Source organism: Montipora capricornis, chromosome 3, assembly GCF_036669925.1.
Source record: "Montipora capricornis isolate CH-2021 chromosome 3, ASM3666992v2, whole genome shotgun sequence".
Taxonomy (NCBI): domain Eukaryota; kingdom Metazoa; phylum Cnidaria; class Anthozoa; order Scleractinia; family Acroporidae; genus Montipora; species Montipora capricornis.
Window position 1 is genome coordinate 55,894,842 of NC_090885.1, and position 21,845 is coordinate 55,916,686.

A 21,845-nucleotide genomic window follows, 5' to 3' on the forward strand; every position below is an offset into this window, starting at 1 on the left:
TACGAGACTAGACGGCTTCGGACATATAAAGAGCCTCAGCTCCTAACTTATTAATGTTCTTCATTGTTGAGATAAACCTTCCCACCAAATATCATCAGTTTTGTCCGCGAAAATTCGCTTTCTACCGGGCTTTCTACACGGAGTAAACCGTCAATGTTCATGCTCAGTAAGCATGCGTCAATTCCCGAAGCGGCCGTCACAGACGTTTTAGTGAAAAGTGCAAGTATGGAAATTAAAGGCAAAATGGAAAACAGCTAAAATTATATTTATGGAGCTAAGACTTCACGTTTTTTCGAATAGAAGTATTTTTATGCTGAGCCAAAGGAGCCGGCGCAAATCTCACGAAAAGACAGACATCATTCATTTCTCTTTTGATTGAATAATATCCGCTTACGATTTTTAGCGAAACACAATAATTTAAATTTGTAATGAACCGGCAAACCGTTTCTTACCTCAAAACTTTAGTTTCTCAATCAACACTTACAAAGCTTCCATGTACATAACACCCGAACGAAAATAAAAGCGAATTTAATTGATGAGCTAATCTTTCAAAGTTCACTGTTTTGACACGTTTTTTTTTAAGCAAAGCAATTAGTCATTTAATCACTTCCAAAAATTTAAAGTGGTCTTTTTGTTTTCGCGTCGAGTTCAATGTTGCGTTGCAGAATGTCTTAAACGGCATTCATTATTTCCCTAGCAACTGTCGTGTTTCAGCTCTGTTTATAATATTTGTCCAATTTGCGCAACAAAGCTCTTGTAAATCCGCAATTTGTTTGGATTTTGTTGAGAAGTCGAACCGCTCAGGAGAGTTGTATTGGATTTTAGTTCGGTACATAAAAGATCACGCTATATTTAAATGTTGCTGAGTAACATGAAGGGCCATGTGCTGAATACAGGTATGGCGAGACTGATAGAAGCAATTTGCGACGGCAGAATCTACCAAACGAGGCAACTTTTAGAGAGCGGAACCAACGTGAGTTTTGTGGATGAAGAAGGCTTAACCCCGTTAATGCGAGCGGCGCAGTTACCGCACCAAAAATGCCGTACACGTCAGAACTTGCTGAAACTTTTGTTGCAGTACGGCGCGAATGTAAATACAGTTGATAAGAAAGGTCGTCATGTGTTGTCACAAGCTTGTAGAGACGGAAAAGAGGACATTGTTCGACTCTTGTGTAACGTCGCAAAACAAGATGTCGATTTGAATTTGCGGGATTTTGAGGGCAACACGCCCTTGATGCATTCTGTGAGGACTGGAAATGCTGGCTTGGTGAAATTTATTCTGAAGGAATTGAAAGAATTTCAAGTCGATATACAAGCCATAGATGTTCGAAACAACGAAGACAGGACGCCTTATTTAGAGGCTAAACTTCAAGGGTACGAAGAGTGCGCGAATATTCTGTTGACCGAAGGAAATGCCTCGACTAACATTCAAGTAAATCCTTTCCTAGAATTTATTTCTGAAAAAGATGAATGTTCTTATAAGGGCAAAGTAAGAGGTCTTGACGATAATAAATATACGAGTATTGACTCCAAAACAACGCATTTTAACCCTCTTACTACACAAAAGAAGAAAAGTGGGTCTTTGAAAAAGCCTGACCAATTGGCTCCGGAGAAATCTGCTTCTTTAAAGCCGGAAAAGATACTAAAAAGAAAAACATGTTCTCCAAGAAAACTTTCCAAGTTAGATTTTGTGAAGGAAGAAGCAAAAAATGAGGAGAAACAGCGGCGAAGGCGGAAATATGCGTGGGATGAAGGAGTTGACGCACGCGAGAAGATCCTGTACAGATCACGAACTGATGGAAGTGAGAAAGAATTCGAGATGGTCTCAACAGAATTATCGCAACCGGCAGAAATCATCTCAGCTCCTGTTTTGTTCAGTTCATCTCAAGCCAAAACATCGTTGGATTACAACAAAGAGCGACCCACGATCTTTAATCACGATTTGCCATTGTCTCGGTCAAATGACCTTTCTACCTCAAGCGAGCCCTCAAGCGGAGAATTTATTCGAGCAGAAAGACGAGAGAGACCAGAAAATGAACGACCAAAATCAACGATGTTGAGGCCTCTCCCCGACTTCGGTCGAAAATTAAGCGAGCCTTCGATTTCGTCACTGAAACAATTTCGTTCCACTCAACGAGCTGAAACGAATGCAAAAGATGACGTTTGCAGCTGGTACTCTCATTTTAGTGTCTATAATTCGACTTCGGTGGCATTCTTGACAAAAATAATGAACCTATACGCCGAACAAGTATCTCCGGACTCTTCGTTCCGGAGCGGAGTGAAACCGATCAATCCCGACGAGCCGAAGGTACCCAAAATCTCCGTGGTGACCGCTCTCGGAGACGAATCTGGCGGCGACTCTGGCCGTTTGTCTCCCACGAGGCCAGCGTTGTCGACCCGAAGTAACAGTGCGAATGGTACCGGGGCAAGCCGAAAGACCTCTCCGGTTCTCACCCGAACAGTAAACGCTTATCTCCCGAGCAGAAGAACTTTATCTACACTAAGAGTTCAGGATATAGATAACTGATCCGCTTTAATCATCACTTTTATCGCAAAGATCATGTAGTGAAAAACACTGGCACCACAAATTTCGCCTCTTTTTAGGCTCACGAGAAAAAAATTACATGAGTTTTGGAAAGATTAACAAATCATAAGGCTTGTAAAGAACCCACAAAAAAATCTGGGAAATTAAACAAAATTAATTGCTGTCAAAATAGGTCAGGCCTGGCCTTCTGCACTAAAAAGGAAAGTTTCACCCAGTAATGAAACCTTTCCTCTTCCGTCCATCCTAGAAAAACTAAACGAAAGGGGAAAGAAAGGGAAAGAATTAAACTTTTAAAAAAATAACCTTAACAGGACACCGCGACAAAAACACAATTCGAAATGCAGTTTTTCATACAAATTCAGAAATCAGTCGACAGTTACGTACTGTCATGAAAATTGCAGGCTCGCAGCCACTGATAAGAAAGCATATCCACTGTTAAGTGTACTCAGGAGTCCCACTGACCTTCAGATCTGCATGAGAACTTGAACAAGAACCAGTTAATGAAAAACCCCTCACCCCTAGGGATATATGTAAGTGAAGAGGGGGGGGGGGGGGGATCTAGGATACTCCATCATTGTCTTCCAGACCTCCCTAGCCAACAATACAGGCGCTCTTCACTTCCATTCTACTGGTTCAGATTTTAGTCAAATTTTTGCTTTGCGAGACGACAGTCAAATACATCAGTAGTTACTAGTACCAGGGTTGGGAAAGTAAAGTAACGTAAAGTATTAAAAGGCGAGTGAAATTTCCATGTCGGATAAAAAACTTAAATTTTCGATGTCGAATATGAGAATCATGACTCAAATTTGAAACCTCGGTGTCAAATATATTCCAATGTTGAATTTTGGCGCAGTTATATAAACGCCGTAGTTTTGTTGCGGCAGTCGACAGCTTGAAACTAGCCATGCTTCACTGACCACCGTACCCCCCCCCCCCCCCCCCCCCTCCTTTCAGTAACCATTATTTTGATCTTTCATTTCACGATATTTTATTCTCAAATGGTAGCTTTTGAAGTATTTCCAACATCAGTGGGTGTGAATTGAATGAAATAAACTTTCCTTATAACTTTCTCTTCAAAGACAAAAGGGTCAGGGAAGAGAGATCCTGGGAACGTGTTTCACTCCAGTTCAGGCCTATCATCCACTTTGAAGTTGTTTCCATTCCACCTAAAATATAGCTTTTACTTTTTTCGGCCTACCTGTTCTGGAACTGACTAAGTTGATGACAGTAAAAAGGGAAAAAGAAAAAAAAAAAAGTTCATAAAAATTGTGCCCCGTGTGAGGATCGAACTCACGACCTTCAGATATCTGATTTCAGATTATGAGACTGACGCGCTGCCTACTGCGCTAACGAGGCACTCATAAGAAATGGAAGGAAAATGAAAATATTTAAATGTAGCAATTAGTGTAGGTAACTCATACGATAAAGAATTTTAAAGAACTTGTAAACGGGCTTTATTTGTTGGGGAGTAAAAACGGTTTAAATTACAGTGAATCTAAGGAAATCTTGCCGACTATGAACCATTGTATCAATATTAATACTTTAGCTCTGACGACTGTGGATAGCCAGAATCCCTCTCAAAAAGCACTTCTCATGACTTTCATTGAGATTATTTTCGTGAATAGACTAGAAGTATGAAGATCAGAATCAAGCTATAACGACCGTAAATGAAAGTAATTAAACCCGTGTAAAGAAAATTATGCAAATTCTCGCGAAATATGAAGCGACATGGGGAGATTTTTAATAGAGAGGTTAATTAAGCATTGATATTAGCTCATTTCTGTCCTGTTAGCTCCACATATCAAGCAACTTCTCAAAGGAACGAGACAAGTTAAAATCACAGAACTATCACGCTTAACCTCTCTAATATCCAATTTTCAGACGTTGTTCCTTGTGCATTGATCTAATTTCCGTTGAGTGAATGATGTTAATAAAATTACTAAATTAAATTAATTTCGGAAATCTGCCTTTTTCCAGCGGAGTTTTAGAGGAAATCCCATTCGTTCAAGGTAACTTAAGCCGGGTTTGCCCCCCAACCAAAATGGCCCGTCAGAAACCTTGAAAAGGTATATATTTTAATACACTTGCCCTACAGGCTCTTGCAATTTTGTTTTTCTACGATGCAGGGTTGTATATAAGAGCCGGCAGCCGGCGAAGTTCGCCGGCTTCTCTGTCAGGTTTCGCCGGCTACTTTCATTGTTTGAAGAGTCAAGTCATGTAGAGGAGATGATGTTTATGAGGTCTAAACTACTTGGGCTCAATACAAATAAAAATTTGCAGTGCCTATCTTTTCTGAAAACACATAAAAGACTTCTGACTCAAGGGCAGTTTAAAAACGTTATGCTTGAGACTTTCGTTTTGAAAAAATCTTGCTGCGGTGGCGGGAAAGTAGGAACAATATGATTTGTTGTCCGCCATATTGGATTTCGATATCTTTAAACAGCCACCGATTGTATCTTACCGGAAGGAAAAATCACTCAAGGACGTTTTAGTCCGCGCAAAACTTCCTTTAATCACGCCGCAATCATCAAAAAACTTGTAAACAAAGAAACACTTTCAAAGGGTTTGTTCTCAATCCAGAAGGAAATTTACATATGATGTTCTGCTAGCAACACGCTCAGCCTGCGTTCACGCATCTCTTACCACAACTCAAGTGAGGAACAAAACTAGCCCCTGATCATTCACTAACCGCTCCATCGTTTTCACTTCGAACCTTTCAGTTGATTATTTATAGCGAACGTAGAAGCTGAGGACTCGTAGACTTTATTTAAACACTTGAACGTAACGCTCCTTGGAGTTAAATCCTATTTGTCCGCATAAGTGCTCGTCCTCTCGAGGGCATCTCTACGCTTCAACATGACAACGGATCTTTATCCAACGTCACTCTTGATCAACTCTCACTGCTTTACGGAACTCCTAAACTCTTCGGAAAAAAAACTACATCACTCTTAAACCGCTCGAGTGATTTTCAATTTTCGAAATTACTACAACCAAGTTCCGCAAGCATATTTTCCCGCTAATTACACAATGGAACGAATGTGTGTCATCTTCACACCTAAAAAGGATCGAAACATCCTTTACGCCATTGGCCAATTAGTATCCTCCAATCAGCTTCTTAATTTAACAACCAATCAGAAGCCTTTGCTGGTCTAGTCCTTCAAAGTATGTGCCATGTTTACAAGTTGTCAAGTGGCAATATTTGCCAGGCTCGTTAGCTCCAGCAAAACCACCAAAAAGATACAAAAAATATCACTCAACTTTTTGTTTATAGGGTTGTATTATTGATATGTTGCTTCGTCTTTCTTTGAGTAACATGGTTTTCATAGTATAATTGCAGCTTGATTCAGCCCTCTAATGTTTGAGTTGCATGGCCCAAAATGCCAGGAAAGGCATTTTCCGGCATTCAGTTTTCAAAAAATTTCCGGGGGAGCATGCCCCCAGACCCCCCGTCTACTACAACCGTCTACTTTGCAAAAACGCCGGCTACTTAAAACCTTAAAGAAAACCCTGCGATGAAATGATATATGACCATATGGAATCATATATGAACTGCGGATATGAAATCAAGTGAAGCTATGATCTTCGCAGTTGTGAACGCAATTTTTGCAATTGCGTAGAGAAACCTGAAAAATTCAGGACTTCAACGGGATTTGAACCCGTGATCTCGCGATACCGGTATCGTGAGGTCACGGGTTCAAATCCCGTTGAAGTCCTGAATTTTTCAGGTTTCTCTACCAGGTGATCTGGTGACGTAATTCGGAGGACTGGGGAGAAAAATTTTAACGCCGTATCCCACAACCGCGCGCGGCCTTATTTTCGAATTCAACATGGCAGAAGCGAGGTTAGATCTTGTCGGGACTATATGATTGTTCATTCAGTAACAGGAAATGTGGTAGACACATAATGGTCTGTAGATTTTGGCGATGGCAATACTGAAGGGAGTTTGGAAAACAACACCTACGGTCGCGCGCGGTTGTGGGATACGGCGTTAAAATGTTTCTTCCCAGTCCTCGAAATTACGTCACCAGATCACCTGGTACGCAATTGCAAAAATTGCGTTCACAACTGCGAAGATCATAGCTTCACTTAATTTTGTTTCTCTTAGACCGATCGAATGAATGTATCGGACTTAATCAAGTGGGTCAAAATATGCAAGAATGTGTGACAAATTAGCTCACTTAGTACTTGCTTACTTTCAATCAATCAATCAATAACTTTATTAATGTCTCAGGTAGATCTACAATAGCTTACATATACGTAAACTAATTGGGGACACCTAACTGCTAGTAAATTAAAATTTAAGAAGAAATATATTAATCTGATTCAAAATACTAATTATTATCAATAAGCGTTAAAATTCGCTGCGTTTTAAACTAGTTCCCTAAAAATATCTTGACATATCAATATCCCAAAAACCCATGCTTCCTTAAACCAAAGGTTGAAGACTAATCCCCTCCCAACCCACTATTTTCAATCCGTGAATATACTAGATCCCATAATTCCCACTCTTTACCATTCTTATTTAACTACTGCATAGTGTACAATTCTTACAATTATCTTCCATCATCCCAACTAGATCTAATTTCAGTAATTTTCTGATTTTTGCTTTAAACGTATTTAAAAATTCCGAATTCCTGACTTTCTTATTTAATTTTGACCACAGAAGTGGACCTAGATATCGTAAGTTATGCTTTCCGTATATCACGGTATTGATCTTGGTATTACAAAAATCTGAATTTTGGAAGCTATGGCGATTGATGTTATTATTTTGGAATACTTCTTTAATGTATGAAGGACAAAGAATAGCACTGTCTTACAGTCGCCTGTTCTTTAACGTGGGTAGCTTTGCCAACTTAAGTAACTCGCCATAGGTTCCAGATTTCCTATAATAAATTGCTCTCAAGGCTCTTTCTTGAATTCGCTCCAGTTTCCTTTTGTCCAAAGAGCGACACAAATTGCAAACGATATGACCATACGTCAGCTGAGGCAGTATGGCAGACTTGTATGTAATAAGACTTAACTGATTAGAGTGTAATGTGAAGTGCTACTGAAGTATCTACCCCATATGAACCATGTGAGCGTTAGGCCTACTAATGGAAATGGGCCCACACAAGGACAGAGAAACGACCTTCGGGTAAGATCACCGCTGCTCTACCGACTGAGCTGCAAGGTCAGACAGGAGCAGGCCGTGGGAACTGACGATGTCACAGCAATGAACATGTACAAGTACAAGAAGGGATTACGTTTTTTCTAACGTTGGCCGTGTAGTACTTATATTTGAACAGACTTAACTGATTAGAGCGTAATGTGAAGTGCTAAGCATCTACCCCATATGAACCATGTGAGCACATGGTTCATATGGGGTAGATACTTAGCACTTCACATTACACTCTAATCAGTTAAGTCTGTTCAAATATAAGTGCTACACGGCCAACGTTTGAAAAAACGTAATCCCTCCTTGTACTTGTATGTAATAAGTTTGGCTCTGGCAGAAAGTATATTAAATAGTCTTGTTAGAACCATGGCCCACTTTCCTTCCTGCTCGTTTGCATACTCACTGACATGTTTACTGAAATTCAGGTTTGAAATGGTCTATTCTTAGCCCTAATAGTCTAAGGTCAGAACCACACTGTATTTTTACACTTGACATTGTTATCTCCAAATCCTCGGTTTTGTCCTTTGGCTGCATGCTCATTGTTTGGTACTTTTCATAATTACCTTTAAGTAAATTTGACTCGTACCACTTAGATGTGATTTCTCCTTCTTTATTTAAAGTATCTTGTACTTCCTTAAGCCGTCTGGCCTGCTGAGTACAGCTGATGGTTGTCAGCATACATCGTTAAGTTGTGTTCATTTGCAAAGATGTTAAGATCGTTTTGAAACGTGTTCCAAAGTATAGGGCCAAATGTTGAGCCTTGAGGGCAACCCCTTAACACCTCCTTCCATTCACTTGTGATCTCTGTGCAATTTTTCACTCTGTATTTTCTTTCAGTAAAGTAAGACCGTATTAAACCGGTGGATGACGTTGAGAAGCCATATGAGTCCAGCTTTCTCAAGAGCGATGGAGAATGTAACGAATCAAAGGCCTTGGACATGTCGGTAGATAGGATCCCGGCCCGACAATATAACGATCATTAATTTTGTTAAACATTAAGGAGCAGGGGTGACGCAGCGGCGAAAGCACTTGCCTTCCACCAATGTGGCCCGGGATCGTTTCCCGGATTCTACCCCGTATGTGGGTTGAGTTTGTTGGTTCTCTACTCTGCTCAGAGAGGTTTTTCCCCGGGTACTCCGGTTTTCCCCCAACATTTGCAGGCGTAGCTCAGTTGGCTAGTGCGCGGCTTTCGGAGCAATTAAGGCGTCCCCAGTTCGATGCTCAGTGACTTAAACGTCTGTTTCGACTTTCCTCTGATCCGTGTAGCTATATCTTTAAATATCCGTGAAACGGTGCACTGACAGAGGGAGGCGGTAAAAGACGCACGCACCGTCGGCTTCCATTGATACCAGTCTCGTAACTGAAGGAACTACCGACGTTAAATAAATTGACTAGATAGCTTAAATTAGATTTTAAAAACTATCATTGGGCCATGTATGGGGGATTCGTTCTCTTGCCCCTAGTTGGAGGTCTTGACAAAAACGTAACTCGCATTCTGATGACCAATGACTTATTCTATTCAATATGTGTACTGAGACCCTACTAACTAACAAAGAGAACCCCAAAAAGCGAAAAAAATTGTTTCATTTTCTATGAGGGACGTTTCTTTGTTTTTTATCTAAGTTAACCGTAATGGAAAAAAATAACCGTTAGCCGCGAAAAGGCAAAATTTTTATCCGTTAGCCGTGAAAGCCGTATATTTAATATTTAACATTTTAATATTTTATATTATCCCTAAATAATACATAATTAAATGGATATAGGTTTTAAAAAAAAGAAATAAATAAACACATAAATAAATAAACAAACAATACAAATAACAACAACTTAAATTACTTGACATGGTATATTTGAAGGAGAGGAGAGGGGCACATCTTGACATACTAATGTTGTGCCCCGTTAAGTTGAGATTTTTATTAAAACAAAAAAGAAAAAGAAGTAAAGTTTCATTAGTATTGAGCAAGGTACCAGCGGCAAAAGTGCTTTTCTAAATAAATTTTTTTAGATGGTTTGTCCCTAATGAAATCCGGGATATTATTCCAAAAGAAACACCCAATAATGCTGGGGCAAAATCTCCTAAGATTAGTTCGAAATGAAGCCGGGTATGAAGATTTGATTGGATGATGCACTGCGGGTATTGTAACTGATGTAGCTCAGATACCAATGAAACAGGTATATTAGGAAACTTTTCATGGTGAAAATAGTCATAAAAGAGCATACATGTATTCAGTTTAACAATATCAGGAAATTTCAAAAGGTGCAAGGATAAGTAATGTGGAGTTATTGGTTCCATTAAAGGGACATCATTTATAACACGAACAGCTTTGTTTTGTAATTTTACAATTTGAGACACTGGAGCATTATAATTATTACCCCCATAGTGTACAAGCATAGGTAAGGTAAGGGTATATAAGGGAGTAATACAGACTAACAAGAGTTGCTTTTGATACATGACGCTTCAACTTAACCATGATATTAACATTTTTGTTGATTTTGTTACATATGTAATCAATATGGTCATGCCAAGATATTTTACACAAGAGGACTTCTCTAAATAAACGTTAGCTACAGTTAACGGTGGATATAGATTGTAACTTTCCTTTTGACGAGGCATAAAAATAATATACTTTGTTTTTGTCAAATCTAAGGTCAACTTATTACTACATAACCATTCATAAATAGATGGCAAGTGATTGTTAATTTCACACAATAAACTTTCAAGATCACTTCCAGAAGCAGTTAAAGATGTATCATCTGCGTATAATCTAGTACAAAAAATGTTGAGGTCTTTGGAAGGTCGTTAATAAAAATAATAAACAGCAAAGGTCCTAGAATCGATTGCTGAGGTACACCAGTAGAAATAAGACATGAATCAGAAGCAACTCCATTTACATACACCTGCTGTTTTCTGTTACTTAAGTAAGATTGAATCCAATTATATTCACTTTGTTGTAGGCCATAAAACTTAAGTTTATTTAATAATATTTGATGGTTCACTGTGTCAATAGCTTCACTTAAGTCCGGGAATAAAGAAACCACATAATGGCCTTGATCAAGAGAGGAGGTTATTTCTTCAATAAGATCAATTAGACAGTCAGAAGTTGTGAGGCCTGGTCTGAATCCATCATATTGCTTTGGGGAAATCATTTTGTTATTCGTAAAGTAGAACATTAGCTGATTAAAAATACATTTCTCAAATATTTTACTTATGGAAAATAGAACTGAGATAGGTCGATATATAATTATTACACACCAAACGAGAGCCTTGTTTAAAAATTGGAACAACTTTTGCAAGTTTCATACTATCAGATGCCTTGAATGATCAGGGGCACCCAACGAATCTGTTGCTCACATTATCTGTTCCCCAGAGGAATCTTGCTGGCTGGCAAAAATACAGGTGTTTCGATGAGCTGGCTGGGAAATTTTGTTATTGATAGAGGTTTTGCCTGCATGGGAATTACTGACTTTTTCTAACATTTCAACCCGAGCTGGCTGTAGAAGCTCTAAAGACTGAGGACGACTAAAAAAGAAAAAAAAAAAAAACCCTTCCTTCTCACAGAGAGTAGTCACAAACATACGACGGCCGGTCAGAGTGATTGCGCTTGCGGAAAAAACCTGTTTTGTCCCGCTTTTGTCGCTTTTGTTCGGTCGTTTTGGATCGAGGGATTTGAAAGCGCGCGGAATTCCTAGCTGGGAAATAAATTTGATCAGCTGGCTGGGAAACCAACCAATTTTATCTAGCTGGCTGGGAAATTTCTTGTGTGTCTTGCTGGGAAAAAGGAACAGATAATGTTTTCCCAGCAACACTGAAAAACACCTGAAAATGCCTTAATAACATTTATTTTCATTAACGGGGGTATAATAATACATTTTACAACAAATTGGTCGTTGGGTGCCCCTGATTGATAGTAAGATTAAGAATAAATGTTAAAGGACGGTATATTTGAAATGCTGCGGTTTGTAATAAAAAAGGATGAATCTTGTCACACCCGAATGACTTGTTTCTATCCAGATTTTCTAGTAATAAAAATATCTCTATTTCAGAGACATGTGAAAATCGAAATTGTTTTTGTTTCTGAGAAAGATAAGAGGTAGGGCTTTTATTAGATTTAGGCAGTTGTGATGCTAATATAGAAGGAATATTACAGAAAAAATTGTTAAGGCAATTGGAGATAGATAAAGGTTGTTCATATTGTTTATTATACATTAGTAGTTTTTCTATGTGAGAACTTGGTCGTTTCTTATTTATCAATAAGTTAATATTGTCCCACATCTTTTTCGTATTGTCTGATTTGGTTAAAATGTCATTATAAAGCCGTATTCCCCCATTGAGACCCTCTTGACTCTATTATGTGTAATAAAAGGCAGAATGTTACTCATATAGAAAAGAAAATATGGAATGGGGACCGGCCCGGCCGTTGGCGCAATTTTTAGATTAAGTCAATACACAAAAGCCAGTTTTAAGTATTATAAAACTTACTATTACCGTTTTCTCGTATATTGTCGGAGTAAGACTACATTTATACTGAAGTATGCTTCTCCATAAGTTTGCTTCCCGTACGATTTTAGCATTAAGTGTAGCTTTTCCTTTGCTGCTTGTAAACAGATTACTACATTGGTTTCTATATTTTTGTGTTTTATAATTTAAAGAAATAGTTTCAGTCACATTGTTGAGTAGAAACAATTCGGCTCCTGTGGTGTCATTCGTGGTCGATTCTGGGCTGAGTTACCTTTTTAACGAGAAAGGATCAGTTGAATTCCCGGAATGATATAAATTGATGCCGGGTATTTAATCCACCGGGTAAAGGACTACCTTTTCTATTGGCTATTGACAACATGAGTTGAGGTCATCTTCAGAATCTCATGAAATTCTGTTTTCAGGTGATCGCATAAATATTCTTCCCATATATTCTGAAATGTTAACCATCTCACCCCGACAAATCCCTAAACTGAAGACATTCCTGCTTTACGCATTGCGAGGCTTCGAACTGAGTTGAATGGTCTTTTCCCTAGTTTATATTCAGCAAGAGGCATTGGAATGCGCATGCTGATGACTGGACTACACATGTTAGTTCAAGAAAATTCATTTGTGCCTAACCTACCAAGGGCTTACATGTTTCTACCAGAGAGGTTTTTCACCCCTTTTGTCCCATTTTCAGCCTTGCTCGTGGTTTCATTAAACGACTTTGCAAAGTAGTTCAACATTGTTCAGCGAATGTGACAACGATGTTGATTCAGGCTAACAATGGAAACTCCACAAAGTTGTTTAGACAGACTTAAAGTGAGTAATATGAAAGCGGTTTCGTTTCCTTTGGTCAATGAGCACATATCAACAACATTTATAAATCTTAGTTAGTCTCCTTTGACCGTTTTTTGTTTTTCTCTCTTCTTTGTAGCACTTCTTTGACTGGTGCGTAAACATGATAAACTTGATTCTTTGACTTGACTTGACTTGACTTGACTTGACTTGAAAACAAAACTGAAGACTCCAGCTGAAGAAACGGCAAACTGCGGCACAATTTCAGTCATGGTTATCACATCACATGTATTCACCTCAGTCATACAGTAAAAGATACGGACTCGTACTTCTTATATGCGCAATCGAAAGCGTTCGTGGCTTCGAATCCCGTTCAAGCCTGGGTTACGGCGTTTTCCGGCCTCCCTCAATGTAACTGCTTTAAAAGTTGCTCTCAAATGCAGAGGTCATTCTCTCTTAGAAATGTTACAGTCCACAGTACAACTGAAATGTATACATATCTTTCATAAATTTTAGAAGTAAAGTAATCTTGTTTGATAAACAAAACTTATGCTCGAAGAGTACAAACTGTTTATGATTTTGAAATTTCCCGTTACGATTGGCATGGTAATCTTTTTCTTGTCACCTGTCATGGCATTGGTAACGTATCCCTTCAGTGTTGGCAGATTTAGTTTTCACTCAACATTATCAGACGAGGGCAACTTGAGCATACACAATCATCGCTAACACACCTAAAGCCCTGTCCAATTGCAAACGGGAAATGTTTTGTGATGAAACATGTCAAAGCATTGTTGAGTGACCAAACCTATTTAATATTGGTGTTTGGGGTTCATGGCCAAAATTATATCAAACTACTATCAAACTCCAGATGCAAATAATTCTGGGCCACTAGATTACCCAGTGTGCTTCCCTTGTCGACTTGACAAATCGTCAACACCTCAGTCAATATGCTGGAATGCGAGATATGATGGGAAAAATGATGGCGATGTGTAGCGGCCACAATCCTCACTGAGGTGTTAGTAAATGATAAAAGAGAAAAGGTAAACGTAAACAGAAAGGATGCTTTAATAACATCGTAAAGGATCTGATGATAGAACGATTTACGAACTGATCACAGAGCGTCCTCTTTATTCGCCATCCATTCTCGCGACCCGCGGCGCTGGCCAAGAAGATCGCAGCTGTGGGAAAGAGAATGTTCGCCATCTTGACAACAGTGGCGAGAAGCACACGCGCGTCAAACGTGTTTCATGTTGCTGTCCAAGCGCGTAAAACATCGTTAACCAAACACGAAACGTTTTACAGTTTCAATGTTTTACTGAATGTTTGACAGCCAAATTTACCCAACTCAATAAAACACGTTAAAGCACTACCAAACAGAGTGACCAAAAGGCTGTGGTCACCCTCGCAAGACTTCACCTGTTTGGACAGGGCTTAACGTATTTTGCATTAGGCCAATAATAAACGGTTATTGGATGAGGTTTTTGTGATATCTAGAATAATAAAGGTGGAAGTAGGGGTTATCGGCTGAGGCTGATAACCCTTACCGAGACCTTGATTATTCTGGATATCACAAAAACAGAATGTAATAATTGTTTTATGATACATCGAACAAAAAAAAAAATGATCACCACTGGACCTGATAATATATTTCTAAAAATATACAAATCAGCGGCACAGAGTTCGACTAACAAAACATTCTAAGCCTTAGACAATATGTGAAAAATTGAAAAAAAGCTGGTTGAGAAAGTAAATAGCAATAAATAGGCCTAACTGAAGAACTCATATTTTTGCTTCTTCAGACGGCAAGCAACAGAAAGCGCGCGAAGTTGACATGATTACCCTTACAAATCATGCACCGCGGTCATACATGGGATGATTACCCGTGACCTTGAGTGTCCTTGACATGATTATTGTATAATTTGCATCTTGATGGCGTCACAGGCGCTGATTTCAAAAATTCACTGTACGCTTTCGGCCAATCGTAAAAGAAATAGCGACTTCAATGTATAATAATAACAATCATCTTCTCATTGAAGTGTCAATCTCCTTTTCCAAGAATTCAAGTGGTTGGAATTACGTTTTTTTTCAACGAGGGTCATAGAGGTGTGTCGTTTGATAAGCAAATTTGGGAAGCTACCCTTCATAAAGTAAAATTTTACCACTTTTGGCAATGGTTTTCACTGATTTGTTGACACAGGCATCGCGCCTTGTGATTAATTACTTTATAAACAGACGTGTCGATTCATATATTTGCCGCCTGTATTTTCCCCTTGTGAAAGATTTGTTAATTAAAAGGCAGAATTGCTGGTTTTCACTTACGTGATCAACAGCCATGTTTTTCAACGAAAACAAAAGGAAGCGTTTGCATAATAATAGAGTTAAAATCCCGGAGGATTTGGTCGGGGCACCAACATGGCCGCCTTTTCTTTGTTTTGGGCACCAACATGGCGGTCGTGACGTCATGTGAAAACCGAGAATATGATTATTCTTTGATTGCACTCTCGTGAGATGACAGCCATGTTGGTGCCAAAACAGAAGAAAAATGTAGCTCACGTTTTGCATAACAATTGTGTCAAATTCCCAAAAGACTTTTCTGCTTTTGTTATTTCCACCAACATGGCTGCCGTGACGTCAAGTGCTATCAAGGTTCAGAAGCAGGTGTATTGACAGTCTTCTTGCATAAAGAGACAAACAAATCCGGCGTTAATTGAATTTTTTTGAATTTTTTTTCGACTGTATTATTTTAAACAATTTTTTAAAGGGAATTTGTAAATTAAAATTTGCAAATGAAGATTGTAAAACGAACAAAAAGAGAATACGATTATGGTTTCTTTGAATAGTATGTAAAATATGAAGCAATTGCAACTTCTTAATTACACTCGAGCTAAGATTTGCCTGGCGAACATTAACAACAAGCTCAATTAAGCTGAATTTTGGAGTTTTGATCCGACAAACTCTGTGTTACACTGATGAATTTTTGTTGACTATAAAAGTAGACTACACTAATAACAGTGTAATAGTCATAGTTATCTGTCAGCCAAATTACAATTCTTTCATTGCACAAAGACTGAGGCCATTTCCAACTTCATTGCTAGAACTGTTACTTCCAGGCATTTTGCACTACACGTTTAAAAAAACTTTCATGAAGTATACTTAATGTTTGCAACAATAGGCTTGTAGTCGCCAAATTAAAATAACAATAATAAAAAGTACTTGAGCCTCGGCCTAAAATTCCATCAAAAAAGATAGTGAATGGCGACCGATACACCGTTAATTTGAGTAGTATTGCAATGGACCGCGTTTCATCCGTGAAAATTTATGTAGTGATGGCCGAGATACAGACAGATTCGTCAAACTAAAGAATAACACACTTAATTTAATTTACAAACACGCCATGCTTCTCCACTTCTGTACATTATGTAGCAATCACCTATCTCTTAAGCTAAACACTACATTCGCTTCCTTTGTGAAAACAGAACTCAACTTATGACAAGCAATAAAATGTTCAAAACGCTTAACACAGTCTATTGTCCCGAGATTCATAAACAATCTCAAAAATCTCAAAACTTGCTTTTTTTCTAACAGTCTCAACAGTCTTTTTAAAACTATTCACTTTTCCAGAACAAAGTCCTTAACCTTAGCTGGCATCCGTATAGTTCGGTTTGGCCTTCTCCGTGGCTCTGTGGTTTCTGAGGTTTCTGAGGTACCTATAGGTAAGGGTGAGATCATCGGACTTGCTGGGGTTTCAGCTCCCACATAGTTCTCCGGCTTCTCTGGGGCTTTATAAGGTTTAACAAAAGAACTATTTCTCCGGTGTACTACACCTTCGCTTGATTTCAAGGTTAGTTCTTGTTCCTCATTCGTCTGATCAGTGTAAGGCTCAGTCTCAAAGTTGCGAGACAAGGACTTTATCTTTAGGAGTGATAGAGTTACCAAGAGCGTGTCGCCGTTTGTCAGCATACACTTTGCCAGCAAGTTTCTGATTCCAGTCGCGATCTCTGATGCCTTCATCCAGAACACTCTTATTGGGACGTAGTTCCGGTAACTCGGTTTTAAGTTCTCTTCCAAACATTAGAATTGCTGGGGTTACTCCTGTACTGCTGTGGGGGGTTGTTCTGTATGCTAACAGGAATTTGTTCAATTCTTCTTTCCACTTTTCCCTTCTGCTTCAGCTATTTTGAGTGACTTCAACAACGTTCGGTTCTGTCGCTCTACTTCCCCATTTGCTTGGGGCCAGAGGGGTGTGGATTTTCGATGTTCAATCCCATGTTTAGTTAGAAAAGCTTCAAATTCTTCGGATACAAATTGAGGAGCATTATCCAACTTAAGACTGAATGGGTAGCCATACCGTGTAAATATGGGCGTTAGCGCTTCAATCATCTTTTAAGAGGTGGTTGTGCGCATGACAACTATTTCAAAGAAACGGCTGTAGTAATGCACTACTACAAGTAGGTTTTCTCCAGAAGGAAATGGACCTAAGACATCGATGGTTACATCTTGCCACGGTCCGGAAGGTGGTTCTACGCGATGCATTGGTTCAGGTGGACAAACTTCTCCCACTACTTGGCATCTCGGACAGCTTCTGCAAACGTTCTCCGCATCAAAGTCTATTTTGGGCCACCACACTTTCCTTCTCAACTGGGTTTTCATCTTTATAATACCTTGATGCCCCTCTTGTGCTAAAAGCAGTACTTCATGACTAACTTTCCTATTGCGCAAAGTTCATTCTTCACACTAAGGTAATGAAGCATTTTGCATTGAGACTAGTCACCACTTTGTAGGTAGTATCTAACACTACACAGTTCAGGATCATTTTCTGGATCTCTTTCAACTTCTCTTGCAGTCATAGCCATTGGCGTACTTTCTTGTACAACAACTCTAACAAAGTCAGCTTCGTCGCCACTGGGATCTTTCTGATAGATAGAATTTAACCTTGAAAGGGCGTCAGCGATGTTGGTCTTACCAGGACAGTAAATCACTTTGAAATTGTACCCCAGCAAACGAAGGGCCCATCCTTCTATTCGTGCAGACGGCTTAGAGGACGTGTTATAGATGTGCTTCAGAGGTTTATGATCGGTCTCTAGTTCAAATTCTCGACCATAAACATACAGCTTGAACCTCTCGCAAGCCCATGCCAACGCAAGACCTTCCTTTTCTGTGTGGGAATAGCGCCTTTCCACGTCGGTAAGATTTCGCGATGCATAGGAGGTCACCCTCCACATGCCATCTTGTAGCTGAGTGAGAACAGCTCCTATACCTGTGGGACCTGCGTCGGCTACTGTTCGCGTTCTGCATTCATTCTTGAAGTAGGCGAGTGTATCTGCTTGGGTTAGCAGATCTTTCAACTTCCGGAAGGATTTCTCTTGGGCGTCTCACCACATGAAATATTGATCCCTTCTTGTAAGGACAACCGCATGAGGTGAAACCCATCCTGTAGGGCCGTTGGGTACTTCTTCGATTATGTCTTCCTTTAGTAATTCATCTAATTCCTTGTCGACTTTCTCTCTTAGACCAAATGGTAATCTTCTGACAGGTTGTGCAACAGGTTTTACATCTTTGTTCACATGTAATTTCAGCTGGTAATCTTTCAATTTACCCACTCCCGTGAAAACATCAGGAAAGTTCTTAACAATGTCCACAGATGTCCCTTCACTTGTGATAGAGTATGCTTGGGGTGAGTTAGGAGGGCCAACTCTTAGCACGTCCAATTTCTCTGCCGTATCCCTTCCAAGCAAAGCTCTGCCATGGCTTTCCGCAGCGGTAAACGCGGCTACACACCTCTCTCCAGACGCCGCACAATAAACTTTACTCTCAAATGTTCCAACTACCTCAATGGGCGGTTCACTTTGGCCGTAAGCAAACAGCTTCCTTTCGCACCTTTGGGATCTGCATTTCACACCTTCCTGTTTTAAACTTTCCCACGTGTCAATATTGCATGTCGCTCCTGAGTCAATGAGCACATTCTTAAGCTGCACACCCCCAATGCACAAATCAGCAACTCCACTCAAGTCACCGCCACATTTTACAACAAAAGCATAATAATCTTCTTCTGGCTCCTCTGGTATTTGATTAGCACCATCTGAACGCTATTTTTCACCTGGACGTTTCTTTTCTACTCTAGATCGGCAGCAGGCTGCAAAATGACCAAGGAGACCACATTTGTTACAGGCTTTTCTGAGTGCTGGACAACTCCTGTCTCGCTCAGAATGACCAGTTCTGCAACAACGGGTGCATTTCCTTTCTTTCAAAACCCTCTTTTCTTCTTTCCTCCTCTCTCCTTTTCTTTCCTTTGATGATCTTTTTGAAACATTCTGTTACCTCGCTCAAGACCTCCCATGGACTGCATTTGAGTGTTGACCGCCTCATGGACTCGTGCAGTTTCCTGTAGCACTGTCAAGGTTGCATCACTCGCTTTTTCGAGAAATTTCCGACGAAGTCTTGAATCTTTACATTTTTCAATGATCTGGTCTCGGATGGCTTCATCCGCATTAGCAAAATCACAAGATATGGCTTTCCGGTGTAGTCGGCAAACAAACTGATCGATGGTTTCTCCCTCTGTCTGTTGCATCTGGCGAGATACGTGTCGCTCAAACGGGACGTTGACTTTTGGCGTGAAATAGTTATCCAGAGCTGCTAAACAACTATTAAGTGTAGTTTCGTTATCCTCAGGTACTAAAGTGTAGTAAATCTCTTGTAATTCCATACCTCCCGAATGTAACAGCAATGCTATTTTCTGACCTTCATTGGTTACTCCTTTCGAGGCCACATAAAGGTTAAAGGCACGTTTCCATCGTTTCCATCGAACAAAAAGTGAATTTGGCTCTCCCTTTGAGGTAGGCCGTGGATGTCTACGACTTGTTTCACAGTCGCTCCGCCAGGATCAGTGGGAGTCGTTGATGTGGTCGAGCCGCTCGCTTGCTCTCCAGGCGCTGACATTCCGGTTGTTTGGACGAAATAACCGCGCAAATTTTAATCCGCAACAACTTTGGTATTCCACTTATCACCGCCCTCGTCGCCAAATGTCTCTTAAGCTAAACACCACAATTTACAATGCTGTGAGTTAATTGATGATGATTTTACTGAACTATATTTTCTACCTAGAAACTAGATTTGAAATAAGATTTACGGTTTAACAGTTTTGTCCTCTAGTGCGACTTGGCCCTTAGTCGAACTTGCTTATCTACCAAAGTAATTGTAACAGACAAGCAAAATATGGATGACAGATTGTCGTATGTCCCTCATCTTCCAGCAGTAAATTAATGGATTCAATGATGAATTGAGCAGCACCAAAGTCCAAAAGTAATATTTGAAATGCAATATGGTCTTGCTAAGTCCAGAGTTTATCAGAACAATATTAATGCAGATGTTAGGTAAGTAACAAACTGCGAAGACCAAGTACACGCAAAATGTGCTTCCTGCTAATTTAAAGCGCTTCGCAGCATTTGCTCTTTCTCTCCCATTCTGCTCTCGAACTTGCAGCACTTGAATTTGCTTTCGGTGCCGTCTAACTGTTAAATAGATTTTGCAATAAAGAATCGCGATGATTATGAGGCAAAGTATAACACAAACTGTTTCAACTTTTAATGTTCTTGGAATTTCCTCCCGCGTGAACCACAAAGCAACAGCCGCGGAGAGAAATGCACTAACCAAGAACAATAAGATCACCACAAAAACCGCACGATTATGAGTCACAATTTCTTGATATCTGAGGTGAAAAGTAATTGCTAAGAATCTGTCAACTGTTAAAGCCAACACACTTAGGAACGAGGCGTGGAATAATAAATTACTAGTGACTACAAATGCCGTACTGGTCGTGTGCTCTATAGTTGTGCTGTTTTGCGACCATATAATCATAAGTGCGACATATAGAGGGTGGACAATCAACCCAACACAAAGATCAGAAACAGCCAAGCTCAAGTGAAAGGCTTTTAACGGCTTTGGTAACGAAGAAGTTCGCCTTATCGCTTGAATTGTAATACTGTTCAAAATGGTCGCTGTCAAACATAGAAGAGCGTTGAAGACTCCATTAGCAATGAACGAGAAGTAAAAATCATCGGCCCATCTCTTCATCGCCGAAATGATAGGATATGAAACGATTGAAGCAACAACGTATTCAGGTTAGTGCTTTGGAGGTGAGGATCTCAGATTGGTGTTATCCTTGGCTGTTGGAGCAGTCGTTAAGTTTAACTTTTCCGTTTCAATCATAACATTCATTAATTAAGGACTGTAATTACATGCTCGTACTGTCAGTTGATCGTAAAGTTTGGTCTTGAAAGCAACAGAAAAATTAAATTGATGATTTGAATTATAAAGTTTTTAATAACGACAAATATTTCAAAAGACTTTAAATTAATTTTGAGTGACATGACAAAATAGTCCAGAGACACAATAAATCAATTTGAAAAATGGAAAATTATTTCTTAACTTTCAGACTACCGTGTTTTGCCTGGCACTCACTTTTCTCAACAGCGACGGTGAATTGGTTCTTTTCTGAACTTAAAGCAAAACATTTTTAAGCTTTATACTTATGGAACTCGATAACTGAGGAATAAAACTCAACAGCTAGCACACCTTCGAACATCTGCTTCCCTAATTCTCAGGTGAAACATGAAACGTTAGTGATGTATTGGTGTATTTGTTAATTTAAACAAAGGCAAATTATTTCTTAACTTTCAGGCTACCGAGATGCACTTGTTTTGCCTGGCATACACTTTTCTCAACAGCAACGGTGAATTGGCTCTTTTCTGATTTTAAAGCAAACCATTTTTAAGTTGTATACTTATGGAACTCGATAACTGAGGAATAAAACTCAACAGCTAGTACGCCTTCAAACATCTGCTTTCGTAATTCTCAGGTTAAACATGAAACGTTAGTGATGTCTTGGTGTA

At 39.5% G+C, this 21,845-nt stretch overlaps 2 protein-coding genes and 1 non-coding gene across 3 annotated transcripts; 1 reads left to right on the forward strand and 2 right to left on the reverse strand.

The window, feature by feature from the left end:
• Positions 1-611: 611 nt before the first annotated feature.
• On the forward strand, positions 612-2,714 carry LOC138041498 (uncharacterized). Its single transcript, XM_068887244.1, has one exon. The coding sequence runs from the start codon at positions 857-859 to the stop codon at positions 2,525-2,527; it is 1,671 nt and encodes a 556-aa protein (XP_068743345.1). The 5' UTR covers positions 612-856; the 3' UTR covers positions 2,528-2,714.
• A 1,100-nt stretch (positions 2,715-3,814) lies between these two features.
• Positions 3,815-3,901, reverse strand: Trnam-cau (transfer RNA methionine (anticodon CAU)). Its single transcript is given in 2 exon segments — positions 3,815-3,850; positions 3,865-3,901. It is a non-coding gene; the product is annotated as a tRNA-Met (tRNA).
• A 16,129-nt stretch (positions 3,902-20,030) lies between these two features.
• On the reverse strand, positions 20,031-21,072 carry LOC138040604 (adenosine receptor A3-like). The gene has a single exon (XM_068886298.1). It carries the CDS (start codon positions 21,025-21,027, stop codon positions 20,134-20,136), a length of 894 nt encoding a protein of 297 aa, XP_068742399.1. The 5' UTR covers positions 21,028-21,072; the 3' UTR covers positions 20,031-20,133.
• Positions 21,073-21,845: the final 773 nt, after the last annotated feature.

What these genes read in the sequence shown, in the direction of transcription:
- LOC138040604 (XM_068886298.1), bottom strand. Translation starts at nt 21,027, where the DNA reads ATGAAGAGATGGGCCGATGATTTTTACTTCTCGTTCATTGCTAATGGA.
- LOC138041498 (XM_068887244.1), top strand. Translation starts at nt 857, where the DNA reads ATGTTGCTGAGTAACATGAAGGGCCATGTGCTGAATACAGGTATGGCG.